General features: G+C 37.1%; 1 protein-coding gene across 4 annotated transcripts in view; it reads right to left on the reverse strand.

The window, feature by feature from the left end:
* Positions 1 to 9958: 9958 nt before the first annotated feature.
* The window catches only part of STAG2 (STAG2 cohesin complex component), a 129512-nt gene continuing 115256 nt past the window's right edge, over positions 9959 to 24214 (reverse strand). For 3 of the 4 annotated variants that reach the window (XM_028122696.2, XM_028122697.2, XM_028122698.2), the window contains exons 30-34: positions 21295 to 21484; positions 21094 to 21204; positions 17960 to 18086; positions 16958 to 17035; positions 9959 to 11887 (exon numbers count right to left, since the gene is read on the reverse strand). In XM_028122696.2, the coding sequence (XP_027978497.1) occupies positions 11864 to 11887; positions 16958 to 17035; positions 17960 to 18086; positions 21094 to 21204; positions 21295 to 21484 (530 nt within the window). In that variant the 3' untranslated portion in view covers positions 9959 to 11863. The remainder of the gene's footprint in view (positions 11888 to 16957; positions 17036 to 17959; positions 18087 to 21093; positions 21205 to 21294; positions 21485 to 24214) is intronic. The other variant, XM_088028655.1, reaches the window with a different exon arrangement.

The following is a 24214-nucleotide window of genomic DNA, read 5'->3' on the forward strand; positions in this document are numbered from 1 at the left end:
CCCGGGACCCTGGGATCATGACCTGAGCCTAAGGTACACACTTAACCAACTGAGCCACCCAGGCATCCTGATAGTCACTGTTCTTGAATAGAACAACTTATCATCATAAAAATACCAGTTATTCTCAAGTTAGTTTTTAAATTTAACACAAGCCCAATAAAAAACAAAAAAAAATTTTATATAGAGCTAGACAAATTGATACTATCTATAGGGGAAAATAAACATGCAACGATAGCTAGGAAAACACTGAAAAGGGATGTTAAAGCACAGTATAAAGCCTTTACAAATAAAACAACATGGTACTGCTCACAGAAATAGACAAACAGACTGGTGAAAAAGAATAGCAAGTCCAGAAATACAAACCAAGTACACAGAGAAACTTAGTGTATGATAAAAGTGGCATCTAAAATCACTAGGGAAAAATAAAATAAAATCGCTAGGGCAAAGACGAACTTTTAATAGACAGTGCAGGATAGCCATTTGGAGAAAGATAAAATTAAAGTCATACCTCACACCACACACAAGAATAAATCTCAAATGGATCAGAGAGCTGAATAAATACATTGAACCATATAAGTCCTAAAAGAAAATTTTGCTGAATTCATATATATGCTGGGTGTAGGGAATGGTTTAAACTATGACTGAAAATCCAGATGCAATAAAAGATTGATACATTTGACCACATATAAATTTTAAAAACTTTTGCACGGCAAAAAAATCAATCTCATAAGCAAAGTCAAAGACAAATGACAAGAGTGCCTGGCTGGCTCAGTTGATAGAGCATGCCACTCTTGATCTCAGGGTCATGTGTTCAAGCCCCACGTTGGGCATAGAGCTTACTTAAAAAAAAAAAGACAAATGACAAACTGGGAGAAAATATTTGCAACACATATCCTAGATGAAGGGCAAATAACTCTAAAATCTAAAGAACTCTTCAAAATTAAGTGGGAGCGCCTGGGTGGCTCAGTCGTTAAGCATCTGCCTTCGGCTCAGGTCATGATCCCAGGGTCCTGGGATCCAGCCCCGCATCCGGCTCCCTGCTCAGCGGGAAGCCTGCTTCTCCCTCTCCCCTACTTGTGTTCCCTCTCTTGCCATGTCTCTCTCTGTTAAATAAATAAATAAAAGAAAAAAGAAAAAATAAATAAAATAAAATTAAGTGGAAAACACAAACAAACCTGATAAAACATAAGCAAAAGACATAAACAGACAATTCACAAAAAAGATGTAAAAAGGGCCCTTAAACAATAAAAATGTTCAACTTTACTTAAATAATAGAAATGCAAATTGATGAGGCACCTGGGTGGCTCAGTTGGTTAGGGTTCCAACGCTTGATTTTGGCTCAGGACATAATCTTTGGGTCATGGGATCCAGCCCCGGGTGGGGCTCTGCGCTCAGCAGGGCATCTGCATGGGATTTGTTCCCTCTCCCTCTGCCCCTCCCCCCACTTGTGTGCACGCACTCTTTCTAAAACAAATTTTTTAAAAAAAGAAATGCAAATTGAAACTACACTGAGATACCATTTCTCAGCTATCAGATTGTCAAAATCCAAAAAGTAAGACAAAATGGTTGGTGAGGCTGTGGAGAAATAGGCACTCATACATTCAGTACCATATGCTGGTGGGAATGAAAATTGATACAAACCTTAGGGAATTCAGCAATATTTAACCTAAATACACAGGCATTTACCGTTTTATTTATTTATTTATTTTAAAGCTTTTTTAAAAAAGATTTTATTTATTTATTTGACAGAGAGAGCAAGAGAACACAAGCAGGGGGAGCAGCAGAGGGAGAGGGAGAAGCAGACTCCCTGCTGAGCAGGGAGCCCAATGAGGGGCTCAATCCCAGGACCCTGGGATCATGACCTGAGCCGAAGGCAGACGCTTAACCGACTGAGCCACCCAGGTGCCCCGCATTTACCATTTTAACCAGTATTTCCACTGCTAGGAATTTACTCTGAAGATACACCTTCAATAGTACAAAAATACATATACACATGGTTATTCATTGTACCATTTTTTTTGAGTGCAAAACAATACCCATACATAGGAAGGTGGTTAAACTATAGTATACCCACACAATGGAGTATTATGTAACCACAAGAAAGAATGAGTATCTATAAATGATTTGGAGTGATTTCTAGGAAATACTGTGGGGTTTTGTCTCTTTTTTAAAATTCCAGTATAGTTCACATACAGTGGAACTATTGTTAAGTAAAAAAAAAAAAAAAGAATGCAAAGGAGTAATAAAGAAGGGAAAATAAGAAAATACCCATGTATCTGCTTATTTTGTAAAAGGAAACACAAGAACTACAAACCAGAAACTAAAAAGACTGGTTATCTACAGGGGATGAGTGGGAACAAGATGGAAAGAATGGTGGATGAGAATGGGATAGAAGAAATCAGGGGTCGGAGTGAGACTTCTTTAAATATATATTTTTGTATAGCTTTGGCTTTTGTAATCATGCTAATGTTTCACATATTCAAAAATGAATAAAATCAATGAGGATTGAGGAGGACCCCAAGAAGCAAATGAACCTAACTATATGTCAAATGAGTAACATAACCCCATTGTGGTGGCAGTAGCGAGGGAGGAGGGTGACACAGAACATACATACAGATAGATATAGAAGTATGCATATGTATGTGTATACAGACAGGTATTTCCCAACTCTGTCATCCTAAGATGGCCTCTAGAGGCAATCACAACCCAGTAGCAATGAACACATGTAGATCCCATATCCTGATTTCTAAAGACCATTCTCCAATAAAAGGAACTGGGGCTCCTTGGAGAAATAGCTGATTCCAAGGCTGAGCAGGGAAAAAACAAGGAGCCTGGAATATCTTGTGGTACCAAAAAGTAATGAAACAATCAAAGAATTATGAGAACATATCAAAAGATAAATAAAAACTTGAAAAAAGAAAAAAAAAGAACAGGGGCGCCTGAGTGGTGCAGTCAGTTGGGCTTCCGACTCTTGGTTTCAGCTTGGGTCGTGATCTCGGGGTCCTGGCACTGAGCTCTGCCACAGGCTCCACGCTCAGCGCAGAGTCTGCTTGAGATTCTCTCTGCCTCTCCCTCTGCCCCTCTCCCTTGTGCTCTCTCTCTCTCTCTAAAATAAATGAATAAATCTTAAAAGAAAGAAAAAGAACATATCAAAAGACACAGGAGCCAGCTTGAAAGGACTCCCATTAGCCAAATCTGGGACAAATTGATCGATGAAATAAAAAGTGCTATTAATGAATTATAACCATAGATTAAAACAAATATTGCTGAGTCAATACTGATATAAGTAAATAGTAATAATTAAGGCAAGAAAGTTGATGAGTTACAGAATATTTACATAGACTCAAACTCTCTCCCCACAAAGTACTTATTAAATACAAGGCAAAAATATAGCAACTTCAAAGTGAAGAAACCCAGCATCATCTCAACCAAGTAATCAAAGTTAAAATCACCAGTACAGGGACAAATCAACATCATGTGCCTCCTGATATGATGCACTGAGAACACAACATTATTTCTGTAGTATTCCTGCTAAAAGTTGGTAAGCCTGAATCTATCTAATCATGAGGAAATATTAGACAAGCCAAAACTGAGGGATATGCCATAAAATGACTGGCCTGTACTCTTCAAAAATGTCCATGTTATAAAAGACAAAGACTAGCGATATTTCTGGATTAATAGAGACTAAAGAGACATGACAATTAAATGCAATATGTCATCATGAATTATTTCCTGGACCAGATATTTTTCTTCTCTTGGTATAAAGAACATTAGTTGGACATTAGGAAAATTTTAAATAAAGTCTGCAGATTAAATAATAGTAGTGTGTCAATGTTAGTTTCCTGATTTTGTTATTTGTTCTGTGGTTATGTAAGTGAATATCCTTGTATTTTAGGAAATATATATTTTAGAGCTAACAGAGCATCGTGTCTGCAACATTATTAAACTTTTCAGAAAAAAATGTGTGTACATTGAAAGAGAATGATAAAATATGGTAAAATGTTAACACTTAAAAATATGGATACAGGGTATACAAGACTTCTTTGTACTAATTCTTGCAACCTTTCTGTAAGTCTGACATTTTCAAAATAAAACATTTAATATATAAAACCCAGACAAAAAAACTGTAAATATTGGACTCTAGCAAGTGATATGCCTCCTGAACAAAATAGTTGTAAAAAATGACAGAACTTCCCACTGTCAGCCCAGATAACCACAGAGAAGAGGAGCAACACCTTAACCTAGATCCGCTACCCTGGACTGCAGAAGGGCAGAGAAAAGCCTCTCTTATGTAAGCAACTATATATAAGCCATTGTCAGGTCTTGTAAGAGCAGCGTATTCTATATCAACTAATACAGATCAGTTATCTGAAAGAGGGATGCTTCCAAACAAAATAAACTATTTGTCATTGCCCAATTCAGAGGTGGCCATGGATAATGGACCAAAAAAAAAAAAACCTGACAGAGGGCGGATAAGGAAGACAAAAGATGAGGAAATCTTATCCAGAGAGCAGAACCAGAATCTGACCAAAGGACTTCCACTGCCAAGGCAGGAAGTCTTCACAATTTCTGTCTAGCTGGTTTCCTATGGACCAAGTGACTGCTACATTTCTCATCCTTCTCTTTGCTGAATGTGAGTCATTGTAGTCATTCTGGCATGCTTCACAATTCTAAACTGGGTGTCAGAGGATATCTGTATTTGGACCTGATGGAGAAGACTGATCATAACCCAGAGAAACTGGACTTGGAGCTACATGTAGTAACTGGGATAGGACTTCAGGTTGTTTCCCTTGAGGGAGGGGACAAGTATGTCCTAAGAATGGCAGGATGGATATACATGGATTGCAAAAGGGGAAAGACTGAGGCAGAGACTGCCAGTGGTCTGCCAAAATCCATTCTTCCCTTTGCCCTGGGCATATGAGTAAGCTACGTTTCCCAGACCCCCTGCAAAGTTAGGTGTGGCCATATAACTAACAAATGTGAACAAAAGTGATAGATACCACTTCCAGGCCTGGCCCATGAAAACCTCCCACATGCACTCCTCCACGATCTTTCCCCACCCCCTCTGGGCTAGAATGGTGATGACCAAACAACCTTGGAAGATATGTGTTAAAGATGGCAGAGTTGCTTTCCATTAGCCAGTGTCTCTCAACAACTATATAGAGAAAAGGCACCTACCAATTTGGAAGAGCCATCCTGAATTGTTACCAGACGGAGAAATAAATAAATGTGTTAAGTCACTGAATTGCTATTAAGTCTCCTCTTACAACAGCTTAGCCTTCTGCATAGGGAGGCCCTGAGGCTCTCAAAGCAGACAATTCTTAATAAAAGGACTTTGAAGGTGCTAAAATCCTAAGAACATGTTGGATAAACCTTTAAACGCTACGGAAGGGCTGGTTAAAATGTGTCTACACTTACACTGAGACTTGGTACAAAGGACACTGGTCCCAAGAGATTTAGAGTCAGAAAACGTGAATCTGACCCAAACAGGTTTTGGCAAGCATGAAATTGAGGGCCATGCTCTGCTCCAAGCTTAATTTTAACACCCCATCCAATCTTCTCTCAACTTACTACCAAAACCTTTTGCAAAGGAGGGGGAGATGATGAAATTGGTTGTTCCACTAACACAAAGCCAGGAAATCACAGGGAAATTTCCATGTGGCACAAGCCAGACTGACAGCTATGGAGGGTTAGGGACTAAATATAGCAGTTACAAGTTCAATTACTCTTGTGCAGGCTTTGGGAAAGCTCCATGGGAACACCCCTCTGTCGGTTGCCTGTGATGGCAGCCAAAAAAAGGCATCCCCAGAACTCCACCAAAAGGGCACAACATTCAACCTGCCATCAGTGTGTTAGCCTGGGGCAGAGGTAAAGGCTGTGCCTTGGAGGAAACTAGTTCTATAGATAGGTTAGAGATAATAATACTGGTAAGAAAATTTGGCAAAATGCAGGTCACTGGGACACAGAAGAGTTTCAATGGAGTGGCAGGAATGAAGGCCGGATTGGAGTGTACACAAAAGACGATGGGAGGAGGAATCCAAACAGCAAAGGGAGAGAAAGAGAGCAGTGGCTAGAGGGAGGGGTTTAGTCAAGGGAATGTTTTTTCCCCCCTAGTTTTGAAGATGAAAGATGTTTTTATGTTGCCAGGAATGATCCAGTTGAGGGGAAAATTTATAATGCAGGGGAGGCAAGAGGGGAATCTGGCGTCTCAAATACAGGGACAGCTTATCCACCTACCAAAAAGAAATGTAGTATAATATACTACAGAGGAAAGTAGGTGGATACATTTACTAGCACAAAGATGAAAGGGGGGTGGTTAAAAGCATGGACCGTGAAGTCAACCTGGGTTCAAATCTAGGCTCCATCACTTATGAGTTATGTGCCCTTAGGCAAGTTGATTTAACATGTGCATCAGTGTCTTCATCTGTAAAACATGTATACTATCAACTATAAATTCAGAGCAAGAATTATCAGTGAAGTACCTTGAAGTGTTCGGCACACAGTAAACACCCAACAAGTACTGGCTATTTCTTCAAAATTACTTATAATTTTGCTACAAGTACTGTAAAATTATTTAAAAATTAGCTTGCCAAAGATTCATTAAACTTCTCATGCCTAAGATGGCAGAGAGTAAATAAGATAAATTCAAAAATAAGTAAACTTAGTTTTTTTTTCTTTTTTGAGAGCGAGCGAGCGCACAGAGAGGGCATGGAGGGGCAGAAGAGGAAGAGAGAGAGAGAGAGAGAATCTTAAGCAGGCTCCACACCCAGCACTGAGCACAATGCAGGGCTCAACCTCACCACCTGAGCCGAAATGAAGTCAGATGCTTAACCAAAAGAGCCACCCAGGTACCCTGTTGACCTTTCAAGTTTGCACTATCAGCCCCAAAACTGACTTCAACTGAGCAACCTACTTTTCAAGAATTTACAACTTATCTTTAATACATCCACACAACTGATGAACTGTAGGAAAAGTACTATATTTCCCAATGGTAGAATAAGGCCAATGTGACTCAAACATCCGTTTTAGTAAACAAATCTATTTATCTTGCCCCACCCACCCTAAATATACTTAACAGTTCTTACATCCATGACAGTCGTTTATGCTGTAGCCTTTGCCTGGAATTCTCAGCCTTGGTCACGCCATCCCCTTTCACCTAGCCCACCTCTCAGCTTTTAAAATTCAACTCAAGTAGTAGCTTTATTCCTAAAAGCCAAAAGGTGGAAACAATCCAGATGTCCATCAACTACTGAACAGATAAAATTGTGGACACATACAACATGGATAAATCTCAAAAATATAAGACTTTCCACAAAAATACATATTGTGTAATTCCATTCATATCAAGTTCTAGAATGACCAAATTTGATCTATGGTGGAAAGAAAACAATTGTTGCCTCCAGAAGGGGTGGAAGCAGGAATTGATTGGTAAGGACCATAGAGGAACTTTCTGGATTGATGGTAATGTTATCTTTGATAGGGATTTGGGTTAAACAGCTGTTAAGCATTTGTTAAAACTCGGCAAATATATACTCACAGTATTTCATCACGTATGAATTTTACACCAAAAGAAAAAATGGTAAACAAATATTAAACTCCTATGATAGGCATGCTAAATAAATGGTGGACCCATGTTTGCAATTTACTTTGAAATAAATTTTGTTCAGGGCGCCTGGGTGGCTCAGTTGGTTAAGCGACTGCCTTCGGCTCAGGTCATGATCCTGGAGTCCCGGGATTGAGTCCCACATCGGGCTCCCTGCTCAGCGGGGAGTCTGCTTCTCCCTCTGACCCTCTTTCCTCTCGTGCTCTCTGTCTCTCATTCTCTCTCTCTCAAATAAGTAAAATCTTTAAAAAAAAAAAAAAGAAAGAAATTTTGTTCAAGTGGGCTCCACACCCAGTGTGAAGCTCAACACAGGGCTTAAACTCACAACCCTGAGATCAAGACCTGAGCTGAAATCAAGAGTTGGGACACTTGACTGAGCCACCCAGGCGCCCCTACTTTGAAATAAATTTTAAAAAATGAGACGTATTAGTAGTTGGACATGTGGTAAAGCAAGTTCACTGTAAAATTCAGCATTGCTGTGTGAAAACCTGCATAATAAAATGTCGGGGGAAAGAAACCTGAAGTGACGGCCTTATAGGAAGACTCCTCCCAGAGCACACCCACAGTTAGTGCCCTCCTCTGGGGTCCCAGAACACGCAATAAAAACATTGAACGTACTTCATTTTATTAGTTTTGCGTCTGCATCCCAACCCCCCAGAACTGTAAACAACTTGACAACAAAGTCTGTCTTACTGGTCTTTGATTAGCAACACAGGGCCAGGTAAACAGTAGACAGTAAGATTTGCTGAAGTGGTATTTAGTGAACTTTATCACCTAGTTTCCTCATAACCGAAGGCCTTGTACTTCATTGGCTCATTTTCTTTGGCTGAGTCATTACAGCTACCAGAATAATCTGACCTGGAATTCAACGCATGCGAATCCTCGTAAGTCCCCTTTGAGGCAGGATATTGAAGACCTCTCTTCTGGGTTATCCTCCTCTTCTATCCCAGTCTCTTTAAAAACTTCCCAGTCACTTTAAGAGAACTATCAGCTGTAACTATTCATGGGCTCAGGGCTCAGACTTAATTTATACTCTACAGAAGCCAACTGGGTAGCATATGAAGGACAATGTTGCTTCACACCACTCAGTTCTATAGCCAGCTGGACTCCTTCAAGATGCCCCATTTCCTCACCATGGCACAATGAATAATGTGCCATTCTATCTTTATGCAATTATCTATGTTATCCTTATGTATCAAAGAGTTTCAATCGCTCTTGGGACTTACTGCAGCCAGATTGCCTGGACTTAAATGCCAGCTCCCATCACTTACTAGCCATATATCCCTTGCCCAAGGGATTTTAACTTCTCTGTGCTTCATTTTCCTCACTGCCTCCTGATTTAGAAAAAGGTGGCGGGGGGATGATAACAACTTGTATCACCTCCTGTCATGACGATTAATAAGTTACTGCATGTAAGCCACTTAAAACAGTGCCCCAGCTATTAGCTACCATTTAATATGCTTACTTCTTAATCACCAATGACAGAAGACTGGTCTTATATGATCTACAAACTAGACTAACCAATGTGCTAGTGTTACAATGATATGAAGCCTTTTCTAAGAGTACAATGCAAATCTTTTTTTTTTTTTTTAAGATTTTATTTGACAGAGAAAGAGCACAAATAGAGTGGCAGGCAGAGGGAGAGGGACAGGGAGAAGCAGGCTCTCCGCTGAGCAGGGAGCCGGATGTGGGGCTTAATCCCAGGACCCTGGGATCATGACCTGACCCGAAGGCAGATGCCTAACCGACAGCCACCCAGGCACCCTTACAAGGCAAATCTTGACATGTTGAAGACAACAGTTTTTTTTTTTTCAAGTCAATTAGAAAGTTCTTTTTCAAAAGTTGGCTTTCACTTATCTCCAAGCATGAGCCCCTTTGTCTAAGGGAGGTTTTACACACACACACACACACACACACACACACACACACACACACACGACTCATTCTCTAGCTCAGCACACACTGCTAATCTCCTTAACACTCCTTACACGTTTATTTTGTTTACTCCACTAGATCTATGAGAGAGAAACCTTATCTATCTTGTTCAGGGTTAGATCTCTAACACATGCCTAGCACATAGTAGGTACTCAAATGTATGCTGGATGAATAGAGTATTTAACCTATACCAGATACAAATTGAAGTAATAATGTTGCAGGTTTCTATTTTAAAGTAATAACCTAATTAGGGATTTAGTCTCATTTAAAAATACATATGATTTATTAAAAATATAAAATGGCAATGTTTTCTATAAATTATCCCCACCAAACATGTTAAAAGCTGTGGTAAGAGATATGTTTTCTAAAACATTCATAACCACCCTCCTCCTTTAATTATAAAGGATAAAACATACAACATACTGTAGGTTTATTTTTATTCAAAAAGTTACTGTCTCAAGACATAAATACAAATCAGAAAACAGTACAATTAGGACAATAGAATGTGGAGGACAACAGGTTAGAGTAATATATAAAACATTTTTAGCTGGTTGAAAACAAAGCTGTAAGAACTGCTTTCACAAAGAAGTACTCCTTTCAAGAGTGAGAAAAAAAAATCAACTTAGGTTTAAAATCATATATACAGTCCTCTCAGCAGTTCTAGTAAATGCAGTGGTGTGAAAAACAACATAGGCAGTACTTTTTTGCACATAACAATATTTGTAGATGGAAAATCTGTTAGACAAGTCTCGTTCCATTTGTTATTAACCATGGTTTAATAAAACAATTGTATTGTATCAGGATCTTTTAGCTAACCTATGGTTTTTGGCTACCACAGCCCAATGCTTGTTGATTTCTGACTCTAAGAACTGAAAGCCTTTTGGTATTCACCCATCTGAAGATATTCTTGTATTGCAAGCATATTAAGGCATGGAATGATTAAAATAATATACCTCAAGAACTGAGAGACGACTGACAAAAGATAGATATACATGTAATATAAGTTAATATTTTGTTTTAAACGATGTCTAGCTGCCTAAGCCTCGCAAAATGAGTTGATGTCAAAATGGCAAGTAGCCACTTTCTGTTTTAAACTAATTTATTTGTGAAAGGACATAAAATGAAGTTTAAAGCTTAGCTTTCAAAGAATATTATGGGTTATGAATTCTATTATCCCATCTAATTTACATACAGAGGAAATGTACTGTAACCTGTTAGAAGTATCTTTAACCTGAAGACTGCTTGCAAAGACAGATAGATAAAACAATATAAAATACAAATTTAAAAATCATTTTAAAGCATGAACACTCATGCTTTTCTATTTTTAAACATTGTTAAACTTTCAATATATTTCTGAAACCTCATAATTTTAAGTTGGAATTTAAAAGTAAGAAAAAACTAAACAAACTGCGCAATTATAAAATCAGCACCAATTTATATATATATATAATTTTATTTAAAATTTAGATCCCTATTCCCACACTCTAATAAGCTGTATAATTTTTGTTTAGAATTTTTCTGCAAACATACTACAATAAGCTTCTTTTATTTGGAGACAAAATACAGTGGCACTACTGGAAGGAATATCACAACATTACATTTTTATCTTAAAGGACAAGCAAACTTTCAGGGTTGATAATGGGATAAGCATGTTTGAGACTGGTTACCTTCTGGCAGTTCACTGCATCTGGATTATTTCTGAAAAGTATAGAGAAGCTCTTGGATTTTAAAAATATCTTAAAATACATTTTAGATGAAAAAATTGTAAAAGTTCTGCTTATAAGTTTACTTTTCTCCACAATTACAATATTTAAAAGAAAGCTTTGTTGATTGATGTTTTAAGCATTTAAATTTAGAATGCTAAAAACAATTCTATCCTATAATTTCAGGGCAGGGAAATAAATTCATCCTTAACTTTGTTTCTTGGATGTAAACAGAAATCCAGCAGAGGTCATCATTACTTAGTACACCCAGTAAATAAATGTGAGAGGATTCATGTCTGTACCAAATGCCTCTTTAGATTGTTATATTTTCTTTAAAAAAAGCATGAAATAATTGATTCAAAAGCCAACTAACAGCGCATAAATAAAATATTTACTTTCTAAGAAAAACTGTAGCTTATCATCAAATTGTTTACTTGTCCTTTACTTTTTTCAGGCAAACAAAACTGCCCCTCAATGCACTTGATCTTGGTAAGCATAAGCATGTCATATTCTCCTTAGAGAAAAATCTGTACAGATTTTCACTGTATCTACCACACTTTATTTAAAATTTCCTCTTCCACTTAGAAAATGACTTCACCACAGATTTAATTGAGTACTGGTATTAAAACATTGACACCCCAAGAACCTAATGAGAGAGAAGGAAAAAAAAAATCTTGTTAAAATTGTCATTCATTTCTTTGTAACTGTAAATGTTACATTAATATTTGTTAACATGAAGTTTAATAATATGCTAATAAAACCACTCTGAAAAATTCCCCTCCCTTCAGATATATAATTCTAAAATTAAAATTACCATGAATATATAATGAAGTAAGAACATCAGGCCTAATCAAGATGCTACTTACCTCACAAATATAACTAAGAGCAGGGACCATGTATCATTTATATGTTTATACACACCCCTGATGCCTAGATAATGCCCTGAACACAGCTACTCAACATTTGTTGAACGAACAAATGTATGTGCTTCTTGACATATACTTCTGGCACAGGCTCAATGGAAAGAGCTTAAGAATGTCTTGCAAAGTTGGTCATTTGCCCTGTGGAGTGGGTATAGCTTTTAAAAAGGCATTTGAACATGTAGACCAAAAATATCCAAGAACAATACAAGTATGTAGAAAATTTAGAAAATCTAGCCTGAGTGAATAAAGAGAACTATAAATTTTAAGAAATTAAATAAGTAAGGTGAAATCTGGGCAAAGTAGCTGTTATACTGATGCCTTTTTATACCATTTCAATTGGTAAAAGAAGGATAAAATCGAATTACCTGTCGCTAACTAAAAAAAGTAAAAGCAAATGATGAATGGAGCAACTCCCCTTTGTTCATCAGACAAAAACAAGACATAACTTTTAGCTGTATATACTAAAAGTTAGGCTGTTCAATTAAAATTCCAGCACTTACTATAATTAAATAATATTTTAAAATACTATAATGAGCTAATAAAGAAATAATTTTAAAGCCAGAGGTAATGAGTTAAGATTGGGATTGCGAAGGGCTCTTATTTCTAAATGAGGTCTCATTTTAACAAAAGTCACAGAACTCAGGAATTATTCTGATCCGAAGGAAGTATTTTCAGACCAGGAAACAAGTATCTATCTGATTACTTAATAATTCACTACAAGGAGGCTGCAAAATGTTTGGAATCCCCAGTAATGAGAACAAAGAGGATTAATGTACCCCACTTCTTACCTGTCATTCACCAAAAACCACCACCACTACTCACCCCTTGTTCTCCCCCACCCTCCAATAAAGGTCAGGGTTCTCCCTTTTTGGTTAGAGTCAGAGATCGGATGGTTAGAAAATATTTCCACCAAAGAAGCCTAGATGATGTTTAAAGGTCCCTTCTAGCCATAATACTCTGTAACTCTGGGCAAGGAAAGATCTGATGATGAATGAAAGGATAAAATCTTAGCTGGTAACTCTTAGTGCAGAGTGTGGCATGAAGATGAACTTTTCAGAGTGCCTAACTAGAAATCATGTGAACAGTTTTTTTTTTTGTTTTGGTACAGACTAGGTTATAAGTAGATTCTTCTACTAGAACATAAAATTAGCTCCATTAAACTAAACCCTTCTTTTACCAAGTTTATACTACAGATAATTCTAATATGAGAATCACAACAAAAAAGAATGGCATCAATGACACTCTTTTTGTGCTAACAAGCTACACCTACTTCTGGTGTTAACATTAATAAATGCTTAAGCATATACTTAAAAAGTATAAATAGCAAGCTTTAGTGTGTTGTGGCAATACTGGCCCAGTAGAAGCAGAAAGTGATGATTGGCACAAATAAACCAATATTGTTTCCAGATATAAAACTCACTAAACCATAAATCTAAAATCTTGTGTATATGTAACCCAAAACTGAGCTGCTTAGTTTTTATACCACCACTTCTGAATCATGTGGATATTGTGTTACAAAAGACATATTTAGATTTAGTAATAACTTAAAGCATCTATACTAGGACATTTTGGGTTATTTCACTTAGAATTAGAGAATCTTAGAACTGGGTATAAAAGGATTTAAGTCCCAATTTTGCTATTGTTTTGATGACTCACTTATCACAGATTGAGTAAAAACAGATGTAGGCTATTGTATAAAGGCAAACACAGATTTTTACATTTAAAAATTTCCATTATTCTATTTCTTAAGTTATTATTGAGACAACAGGAGATGATGTTTGATGTATATTTTAAAATAAACTAGTATTAACTTAAATATACATTAACCTAATAAGTAAATATAAATATACAGACATATATATATGGTCAAAGGGTTCTAAAGATACCCAAACCTTGAAAGATTATTGGGCACTCAGTTATGTGACTGCTGCCATCATGTGGTAATACTATAAAACTACAGGAATAAATGCGTGTGTTCATTTTCCCAATTTTATTTTTTTATTATGTTAATAGTAGAAGCAGCTAAACTACTATCATCTTAGCTATAACATAACATATTCAATAAACAGGAGAATGCCAAAAGATCTATAAATAACAAGTAATTATTAGGTCCCCATCTTTGGCCTCACTCAGATTGTAGTTTTCCCTAAATGTTGTCAAAAATATGGACACAATTTACATTGCTATTTCACTATTTTAGTAATCTGAAGAACACCTTTTTGCAAATCTAGTAAGTGACTAAGGAAACAAATGCCTTAAGTTTTCCTGACTTTAAGTGACCACATGAAAAAATAAAGAGATCTCTAAATGCCCTTAATCAATTTTGACTACAGTTAATCATTTCAATTTCTAAATTACTTTTCTTGGTGTTTCCTGTAAATGAGGTCTGATTTTAGTTCTGGAAAGTACAACAGCAGAGACAGCATGAGATTTTTAAATCAAAAGGAACTCAGATCAAATTACTACTCTGACACTAGAGTTGTAAAACTGAACAAGTCAATGAACCCCTTCTTCAGTCCCAAGTGTGCTTGAGTGTAAAAGTGAGATCCTACCACCTCTCACAAGGTTGCTAAGAGGATCCAACTAAATCATGCCTAGCACAGCATCAGGCATATTAATCTCACAAATACTAGCTTTCATCCCTTTCATTTCAGAGAGATAGTCAAGGTGAACTAGAATACAAACTCCTGGAGGGCAGGGAGAGCATCAAACTCATTTTAGCACTAAATTCCAGCTCAATAAATGGTTGAATTAATGCATTTCATTATATCTGCTTGAAAAAATTCTTTTACTCCCCACCACAATCACGACCTTCATTTTTTTTTTTAACTGGAAGATACATATTCCCAGATTATCAGAGAACCATATACTTCAATATGCATGTGAACTACAGACTTATATGAGTAGGCCTAGCTCACTTACGCTACTGAAAGTATGGGCTGCAGATCTGAAACATCGACAGCACCTGTTAAGATGCTGAATCTCAGGCCACACTCCAGACCTACTGAAGCAGAATCTACATTTTAATAAGATCTCCAGATGATTCATGGGCACACCAGAGACTGAGAAACACTGATTTAAAGATCTCAGGATGGCTTATCCAAAGATTCCTACACCTGCTGTTCTTTGAAATGGTGTCTTCTGACTCAAATAATAATTTATGGAATAAATAATTAATAGAATATGTTGGTGTGAGTTAGTCTGCCAAAATTTTTCCGAGAACTATCTGAAAGCAGATTATGAGGTGAGGAAGGGCAAGGAGAAAATAGGAGAAATTGGGACATGGGAGGCAGGCCTCAGCCAATGGTCACCCAAGGTAGCAGGTGTTAGGAGGAAGGACCACAAATGGGTAGACACTAAAAAATGAGATGGAAGGGGACTTAACTGGTTTATTCATTTGACAAATAAAACTAAACACCTATTATGCTAGGCAGAACTCAAAATGAATAAAATCAACATTGCCTGGCATTCAGCTTACTGACCGAAATGTAATATCCTATTTCACTACACAGATCTGATAATTATCAAAATAAAAATGTACACAATGTGTTATGAGAGCCAAGAATAAAGCATCTATCTGGAAGGGTCAGCAAAAACTTCACAGGGAGTGTCAGTACTATTAAAGGATGAATTCACCAGGAGGAAAAGGAAAGGGACAATTCTGGCAGAGAGAAAAGCTAATACAGAGTGATGGTGTCATGAAAGAGTTTAGTGTGTCTGAGAGGAACTATAAGACTTGGCATGGATGGAGAGCAGGATACATGTAAGGAAAAAGCCAAGGTTAAGTGGCAAAGGAACAAGAACACAAAAGTCTTTGTTCACCACGCTGAGAATCCAAAGTTTTTTCTTTATGGTAATGGGAGAAAAAAATCAATGAAAGACCTAAAACTATGAGGGAGAGAACCAGATTTGCATATTTTTTTAAAGATTTTATTTATTTGAGAGAGAAAGAAGGAGAGAGAGAGAGAGCGCGCGCACATGAGAGGGGGGAGAGTCAGAGGGAGAAGCAGAATCCCCACTGAGCAGGGAGCCCGATGTGGGACTCGATCCTGGGACTCCAGGATCATGACCTGAGCTGAAGGCAGCCGCTTAACCGACTGAGCCACCCAGGCGCCCCCAGATTTGCATTTTAGAAAGATGACCCCAAAAGAGCTTTAAAGGAGTGCTGTGGCAGTGAGATCAGTCTGACAAATAAAACTAAATGCCTATTATGCTAGGTAGAACTCAAAATGAATAAAATCATCACTGCCTGGCTACTGCAATAGGCCAAGTAAAAACTGAAGGCGATTTGTACCAAGGTATCGTCAGGAACAATATGGCAGTGGGGACAGACAGGAGAGGTGCTTAAACAGAACTGACAATACCTAATAATAACCAGTAATCTCAATTACCTTCTCTTTATTATGAAACTTTTATTCAAGTTCTATTTTTTATCATGTCTTCATATTATGATTTCTCCTTCATCCTATCCATCCATAAATGCCAAGGAAATCTTTCTGAAACACAATTCTGATCATGCCACTCCCTCAAACTCAAACCTACAGGAAAAGTCCAAATTCCCTAACATAACACTAAAGTCCCAGTTGGCCAGGGATTCAAAGGCACTTTTAATCTGTTACCACCACTGAATCACTCCTCCCCTCCTCCTGAAATCCCTCCTGCCTGCCTCTTTTTCTCCTGTCGAATTGTTTTTATCCATTCTCAAAGTGCTGTCCCAGCTCTTCAATCTCAAGTTTAGGGATTGCCTGTACTTTTGATTTTGCAATCCTGGGGTACATTTAAATTGAACGTACTGATTCATCCATAATTGAAGCTGGATCAAAGAAATCAGGTTTCAGTTCTGTTCTTTCTCGTCTGTTCTTTGATGGTGGCTAAGGAAAAAAAAAAAGGGAAGGGAGTTAACAATCGCTATATCTATAACCCAGAGAGCAGCTGAAAATATTAAAATTACTGTTAAGTGTTCATATAGCATATGTAACTGCAAGTGTACCTTACAATATTTTAAATACTGTATGTTCAAACTACAGAATGCATAAAAATACAAAAGCAAAATCATTCACAGAAAATTATTCTGAAAGATGAAAACTAGAAAATTCATTTTTGTTTTACTTTAAAAATGCCAGTCTCATTTTCCTTTAAAGGTGTCAAATTACACTATTCTGAAGATAAGCCATATTTAATTATTTCTTCCTTTTAAGGAGAATACGGCACGGTACACTAAGAAGTAGAATCAGAAGACCCAGCTTATAGTAAGTCTCAGCTTTACTGCTTCTTAGTTTTATCTCCTTGGACATGCTAATTGTCTTAAGTTTCACTATCCTCAATCCTCCCAACCTACCTCACAAAGCTGAATGATACATGTGGCAAGATGAAATACGGAGAAGCATTTTATGTATGGTAAAGCCCTATTCATATATATATATATATATATGATATTTAATATAGAAATTTGTCTCAATAGGGTAGTATCAAGTTACTAATGTATTGTTTTGATAATGGCAAATAAATGGAAAACAAGGTGGATATGACACCAGGTATAATAGTAAGCAAAACGTATTCTTTAAATTGATATATTCCTAAATTAATCTTAAAATTTACCATCTTAAACTAAGAGTTAACACCCTCTTCAACCTCACCCTCTCCTCAATCCCTTCCCATAGACCAAAATACCTGGCAACTATTTTATTTAATCTTTTTTGCAAAACTTACTTTTCACGGCAGGTTATTTCCTCAAATTCCAACTTAATTTCCAAAGGATCTTCAATGAAAATCTGACAGAAATTACTGTTTCTTACCAAGTCTATATCCATGGTGTCGAAATCCATTCCTTCGTTAAGATCTTCAATCCTCCCTTCTGAGGACATCATAACATCTTCAACAATTGGCTCTTCATCATCTTCCATTAGGCTTGTACCACGCCGACTAGAGAAATATAAAACAAAAGTCAAGATCTGAACCAATGCTGGGACTATTAATATACTGGCAGCAACTATGCAGCTCTCTATACTGAAGTGTAATGGAAAATGATGAAATTAAAGGTCAGGGAAAATGATTAGGCATTGATCATGTCATCAATGATGTCAAAACCCCAATGTTCACTTGTCTAAAAATGCTAAGGAGTTGTTTATTCTACATTACTTCAATACATTTAGCTTGATAGTTCTCATACCCCATATAAAAGTTCAATGAGAATATCCCACATGGGAACAGACGAGATACCTCAAATCCTTTTTGAAAGTAGGCAGGGTACAAATTAATAAACAAATATAAAACAGAGACCAAAGAAATGACATTTTCAGAATATATATATTTTCACTAATATGTATTAGTTTTACCCATCGTTCACTCATTCACACTCAGTACCTAATTTATACCAGGCACTCACTCACTCATTCATTCACACAGTGCCTACTATGTGCCAGGCTTCTTTTATGTCCTATGGATGCAAAAAAAAAAAAAAAAAAGATAAATAAGACAGGGTTCCTGCCCTCAAGGAGCTCACAATCTATTATGGGAAAACAGAGATAATTAATTTTAACAAAATGTGACAAATATCACAAGAGAAGTATGTATCAAAGTGCTATAAAAATTACTGAAAGAAGAGACTAATTCTGCTTCAGGAAGAAATGAGCAACATTTATGCTGAAACTTGGATTCTGTGTCCTATGAAACTCAAAACTAAGACATATGTAGAAAAGTAAAATAAAAACTTAAGACCAAAAATTCTATATGTTATCACATAATTATAAGGTATAAACTCAAACTTCAAGTTCACAAATTAGCCCAAGAAGTCAACATAATAGTGAAATTGAAGGTGACTAGTTGCCCAGTTTGGCCAATATTGCCTTCTTCTCTCATTCATTTAACAATTCCCACCACTACCAAAATAAATTATTTACTTAAAATTTACACAACACTACGTTGAGTTTTAAAAAATAATATAAAGATAGCAAGACACGATGTTTAATCCAGGTTACCTGGACAAATATGGTGACAATGGTCCCTATTTTCTAAGAGTTCTGGACAGTAAATGATAATTTTACTATATTTGGTAGGGGCAACTATGAAGGAAGTATATGTGTGCTTTGTGGGCAATGTTACAGAAAACCTGAAATCCATTCTGTATCTCATTTGGAGTAGAAGATATGTGTGATATAAACTATAAAAATACAAAGAGGTAACTTGGAAGTATTTTCAGTTATAGAGCAGATACCATTACAAAAATATCATTGTAAAACAAAAATATTGTAAAGTGTCAGGCAACAGACCACTTATAGCACAACAACCAAAAGAATCTTATGGTAATAATTATTTAAATAGGATAATCTCTTATAGTCACCTGGGGAAGTTTATCCCTAATGGGAATTAAACTACAAACAAAAGAATAATGATAAATGGTACTGAGTAATGAGATGCTATGGAAGATCTTAGGGACTGGCAGAAAATTTTCAGGGGAGAGATAAGGCCCAAATGACTATACGATAGAATTCCAGAATGGTTGAACTGGTGACTGGTTGGAAGCTAAGAAATTAGCTGGTTGAATTCGGCATGAAATAAGGATATATTACAGGGAATGTGGTCACAGAAACAGAGAAGAGGGAGCAGAACCAAGTCATGGTATAGATGATGACCGTATCAGACAAGTTAGGATCAGAATCTACACATGTAATAGAGTTTGTAAGACCAGTAGAGAAATAACTAAAGCAAATTTTAATAGATTACCATGCATGTGGTAAATGATCATTTCTTAAGAAAAACAGGTGAAATTTTTCTCATCATTTAAAAATCAACAAAATGAAACATAAATTTTAAAAAGGTAACAATTACTATCTCCCAGTATTAAAACATATGCCACATTATGTTACAAATACAAAGCTTTCAAACTCAAAACTAAAATCATCAGAATATGTTCCCTTTTTTGTACCAATCATCTAAAAGACTGCTTTTCTGCCATCTCTTCTAGAGCCAAAGCTAATAAAGATTCATAAAAGTCTCATACAGATTCCAGTAAAAAAAAAAAACAAAGTATTTAAAAGTTAAACTACAATTTTTTGCATTGGACATTTATTCATTCAATGAACATTTAACTTAGCACTTTTTATGTGCCAAGCACCAACAGGCAATGAAGTGGTCCCTGCCCTTGAGGAGCTCACAGTCTAGAGAAAGGGACAAATTCATAAACAAATAATTACAATACAATGTGGTAAGTGCTATAAAAATATGAATATACACAGTGTTAATGGGAGCATAGATGACCACAGCTTCACTTAAGGTGACACCTGAGCTTATTCTTTTACAATGATTTTACCAGTTGCCAAGAAATGCGGGATAGGATACTAAAATGTAGGCAGGGGGCCATATTCTGAAAGATCTTGCATGCCATGAGCTAAGGAGTTTGGACTTTATCCTGTAGGCAATGGGAAGCCATGGGAAGGTTTAAGTCAAAAAGTTAACATGACCAGATCTTTATTCTACAATAGTCACTTGTGATGGCAGTGTGAATGATGAAGTGGTGGTGGGGAGTGAGGGGAGGAGTTTGGTGAGAGGATAAATGGGAGATTTGAGGGAAGAAAACAAGTTAGAAAGTGAATACAATGGTTCAGATGAGGGATGAGGGCCTGAACTAAGCTAGGGAATCAATTAAGATGTAACAAAACTGGATTTTTTGCTATAATTCTGTGTACCAAAATAAACAAGGATTCAAATTTAAACTTTTCCAACAGATCAACCTAAGATTGGTCCTTTAGCTAACTAGTGAGTATTTATCTTTGCAAGTTTTCTTCTGTTGGAAAGACCAAATTTTAGTTCCTTGATTATTTCAGCTTACTCTAGAGAGTCTGCTGAAATTTTTAGGCAAGGCACACATCAAAATATGTTAAAATGAATTAGTGAACTTCCTAGACTCAGACAATAAGGCACTCTCACTTACATGGCATGCTGAAGATTAGTTCGCAGTTTAACATAGCTCATTGCTGCTCTCTCCTGCTGTTGCCTTGCTTCCTCGTGTTGTCTTTGAGCTAACATCCATGTTACCTGCGTGCTTCAAGGAGAATTTTATTCTTCTTTTAACTTAACTTTTTTCTATGTAATTAATAAAGTTATAGTATAGAAAATGATCAAATGTACTTACTTATAATCAAGAGGAGTTTGATGATGTTCAGTCTGCATTGGATAGACACTCATGAAGCTATCCTCAGGTCGTAATCTTTTGGGCTCTCTCATAATCGTTGAGGTGAGTTGTGGTGTCTGCATCATAACTGGGGTGTGCAGTGTTTGTTCTCTGCTTAACCACATACTGTCACTACTACTGCTTTCTTCAGCTAAAAGAGAAAATTAATAGCAATAAAGTTCAGTCACTAATTTTGACTAACCAAATGTCTACTAAAACCTGTTCGGGTCAACGAACATCTGGTTGCTTTCCACATGCTAGTGCTTGAAACAGGGGGATACCAAGATATGTAAGGTGCAATCCCTGTCCTTGGAGACAAAGAAAATACAGGAAATGACAACACAGTGTGGTAGTACTACAAGAGAGGGCAGCACAGGTGGAATGGGAGCAATGAAAAGGATTAGAGCAAACTACCCAAAAGTGACTTCTAATTAGAGTAGATACTGGGTAAAACCGTGACATTCTTCAGGCAGAGGGAAGAACACAAGCAAAAACACTGAGGCACGAAACCACAGTGACTGAACCATACTAATCTGCTGATATTCCGCAGTTTGACCTGCAAAAATGGCAATTTCATAATGTTCAAACTAAGAGTATGATACTCCTAGGGTAAGCAGCAAAAGGTAAGGCTAAATAAAGAGACAGGAATCAATTTACAGAAAGTCTTACAAGCTGTGCTAAGGTGACCAGAACTTCTGCCGAAGGTTTTATGGAAGAGAAGAAATGTGAAAGTTACATGTTCTAGTCAAGGTATGAGGTGGCAGTGTGGCAGGTGGACTGAAGAACATGAAGACTAGTGAGCAAACAGGCCAGTTAGGAGGCTAACTGTATAGCTCAGGTGAGTGAGAGGTGGGAACAGGAATGAATATAATGGAGGAATGATTCCTAGTGTATCGGATGCTCACCAACTCCAAGGGAGCACAAATCCATATACGTATTAAGCACTGGACCAAAAACACCAGATTTCATACCTGCAAAAGCTATTTGTTTTCAAAACTGTAGATGCTGCCATGATTAATAAAAGACAAATTCACATGCAAGTGTTACTGAATTCATAGTAATTTTTTTTTAAAGATTTTATATACTTAAGAGAGAGAGAAAGAGACACAGTGAGAGAGGCAACACAAGCAGGGGAAAGCGGGAGAGGGAGAAGCAGGCTTCCTGCGGAGCAGGGAGCCTGATGCGGGGCTCGATCCCAGGACCCTGGAACCATGACCTGAGCCGAAGGCAGACGCTTAACGACTGAGCCACCCAGGCGCCCCATAGTAATTTTTTTAAAACCACTGATTTGGGAGGTGAAATTGATAGCACTTGATGACTGACTGAGTATGAGTTTGCAGGAAAACTATTTTATTAGAAGATTACACATGTGCACACAGATGTGTTTTTAAGAAAAGAGAGGAAAGGAAAATGTACTAGTAGCTAATGCCCTAGTAACAGAGAGATTAGACATAAATTACATCAGCCCTTAAGTTCTATTGTGTTTAGGCTCCAATTCTGCCTTCAAAATTGCCCTGACCTGGCCAATCTATCAGCAGTCATCCTTCCTTCTTCTAACTTACTAACGCCCCAATTTCTATGGCTTTCTCCAAAAACCTAAACAAAGAGTATGGACTCTTTCTGTAAAAGCTGAGCTATCTGGTTTGATAATCTATCTTCAAGATGTTATATCAATACCAATTCATTTGTTCTCCATGTAGTCTAAGGAAAAGGAGAAATTTGATGGCCCAGCATAAATCTGTAACAATTAACTATTTGTTCAGATGAGAAAAGCTTAACAATGATGTGCAGGAAACATCATCTCTTAATCAGGTAACTTTTCAACTTAAATTTAAGGTTGTACCAGTTATGTTTATGCATTTATATCATTGGACAAAAGATAAAACCATTCATCCATGGGACAATCAAGTATTGGACACTATATACCTGATGATGGCTGAAGAATTACGTGGCAATCAGAAAATAAGGCCCCCAGATCTTTGACACTCCTCACATTAAGAGGTGGAGGATTATGTCCCAAGCTGGGCCCTGACTGCTTGGTCAAGAGAATATGGTGGAAATTATGCTGTGCCAGTTTCTGGCCTTAAAAACCTCGCAGCTTCTACTTCCTGTCTCTTCAGACACTTGCTCTTGGAGCCCAGTCACATGCTGTGAGAAAGCAAAAAGCCACATGGAGAGGTCACCTGTAGGTGTTCTGGCAGACAATCCAGCTAAAGCCCAAGGTGATAGCTAGCACCACATAAGTAAAGGTGCCTCCATATGATTCATCACCAGCCTTTGAGTGTTCCTAGCTGAGGCATCAGACATCATGTCCCTGAGATGATGTCCTACGTTTTGGGGTAGTCTGTTATTCAGCAATAACTGGAACAAATTTTGGCAACTATGCTAATTTATTTAAAGGTTCCAAAGGAGAGTGAAAGAGTCCCCAGGCCCATTACGAACCAACCCTACAGTGCTAGGAGTTCAAGAGATTCAAACGTCATATTGCATTCCTACTTGTAGGATTACACACAGAAATCTTTATCTCTATCAAGTTCTTCATGATAAATGACCTCTTCACAGAAATTCAAAAGTCAGAAACTCCTGAATCCGTTGCTCCACACTTAAACTAGATAATCTGATCTCTTAAGTAACAATTAGCTCTATAATGCTGAGTCCATATCCCTATACATATACAGTATGGCATAGTGATTAAAAAGCAGAGGTTCCAGAGTGAGACTGCCTAGCCACTGAACAGTTGTGTGACCTTATGTAAGTTACTTAACCTCTCTGTGCTGGTTGTCTCATCTGAAAAATGAGGATGTACCTGAAGAGTTAGGAGAACTGAGTTTATGTATATAAAATGCTTAAGACACTAAACTTACACATAAGTGGACACACT

This window comes from Eumetopias jubatus, unplaced genomic scaffold (genome assembly GCF_037043125.1).
Source record: "Eumetopias jubatus isolate StellerSeaLion01/CBP00866 unplaced genomic scaffold, mEumJub1_p1.0 scaffold_11, whole genome shotgun sequence".
Classification (NCBI taxonomy): Eukaryota; Metazoa; Chordata; class Mammalia; order Carnivora; family Otariidae; genus Eumetopias; species Eumetopias jubatus.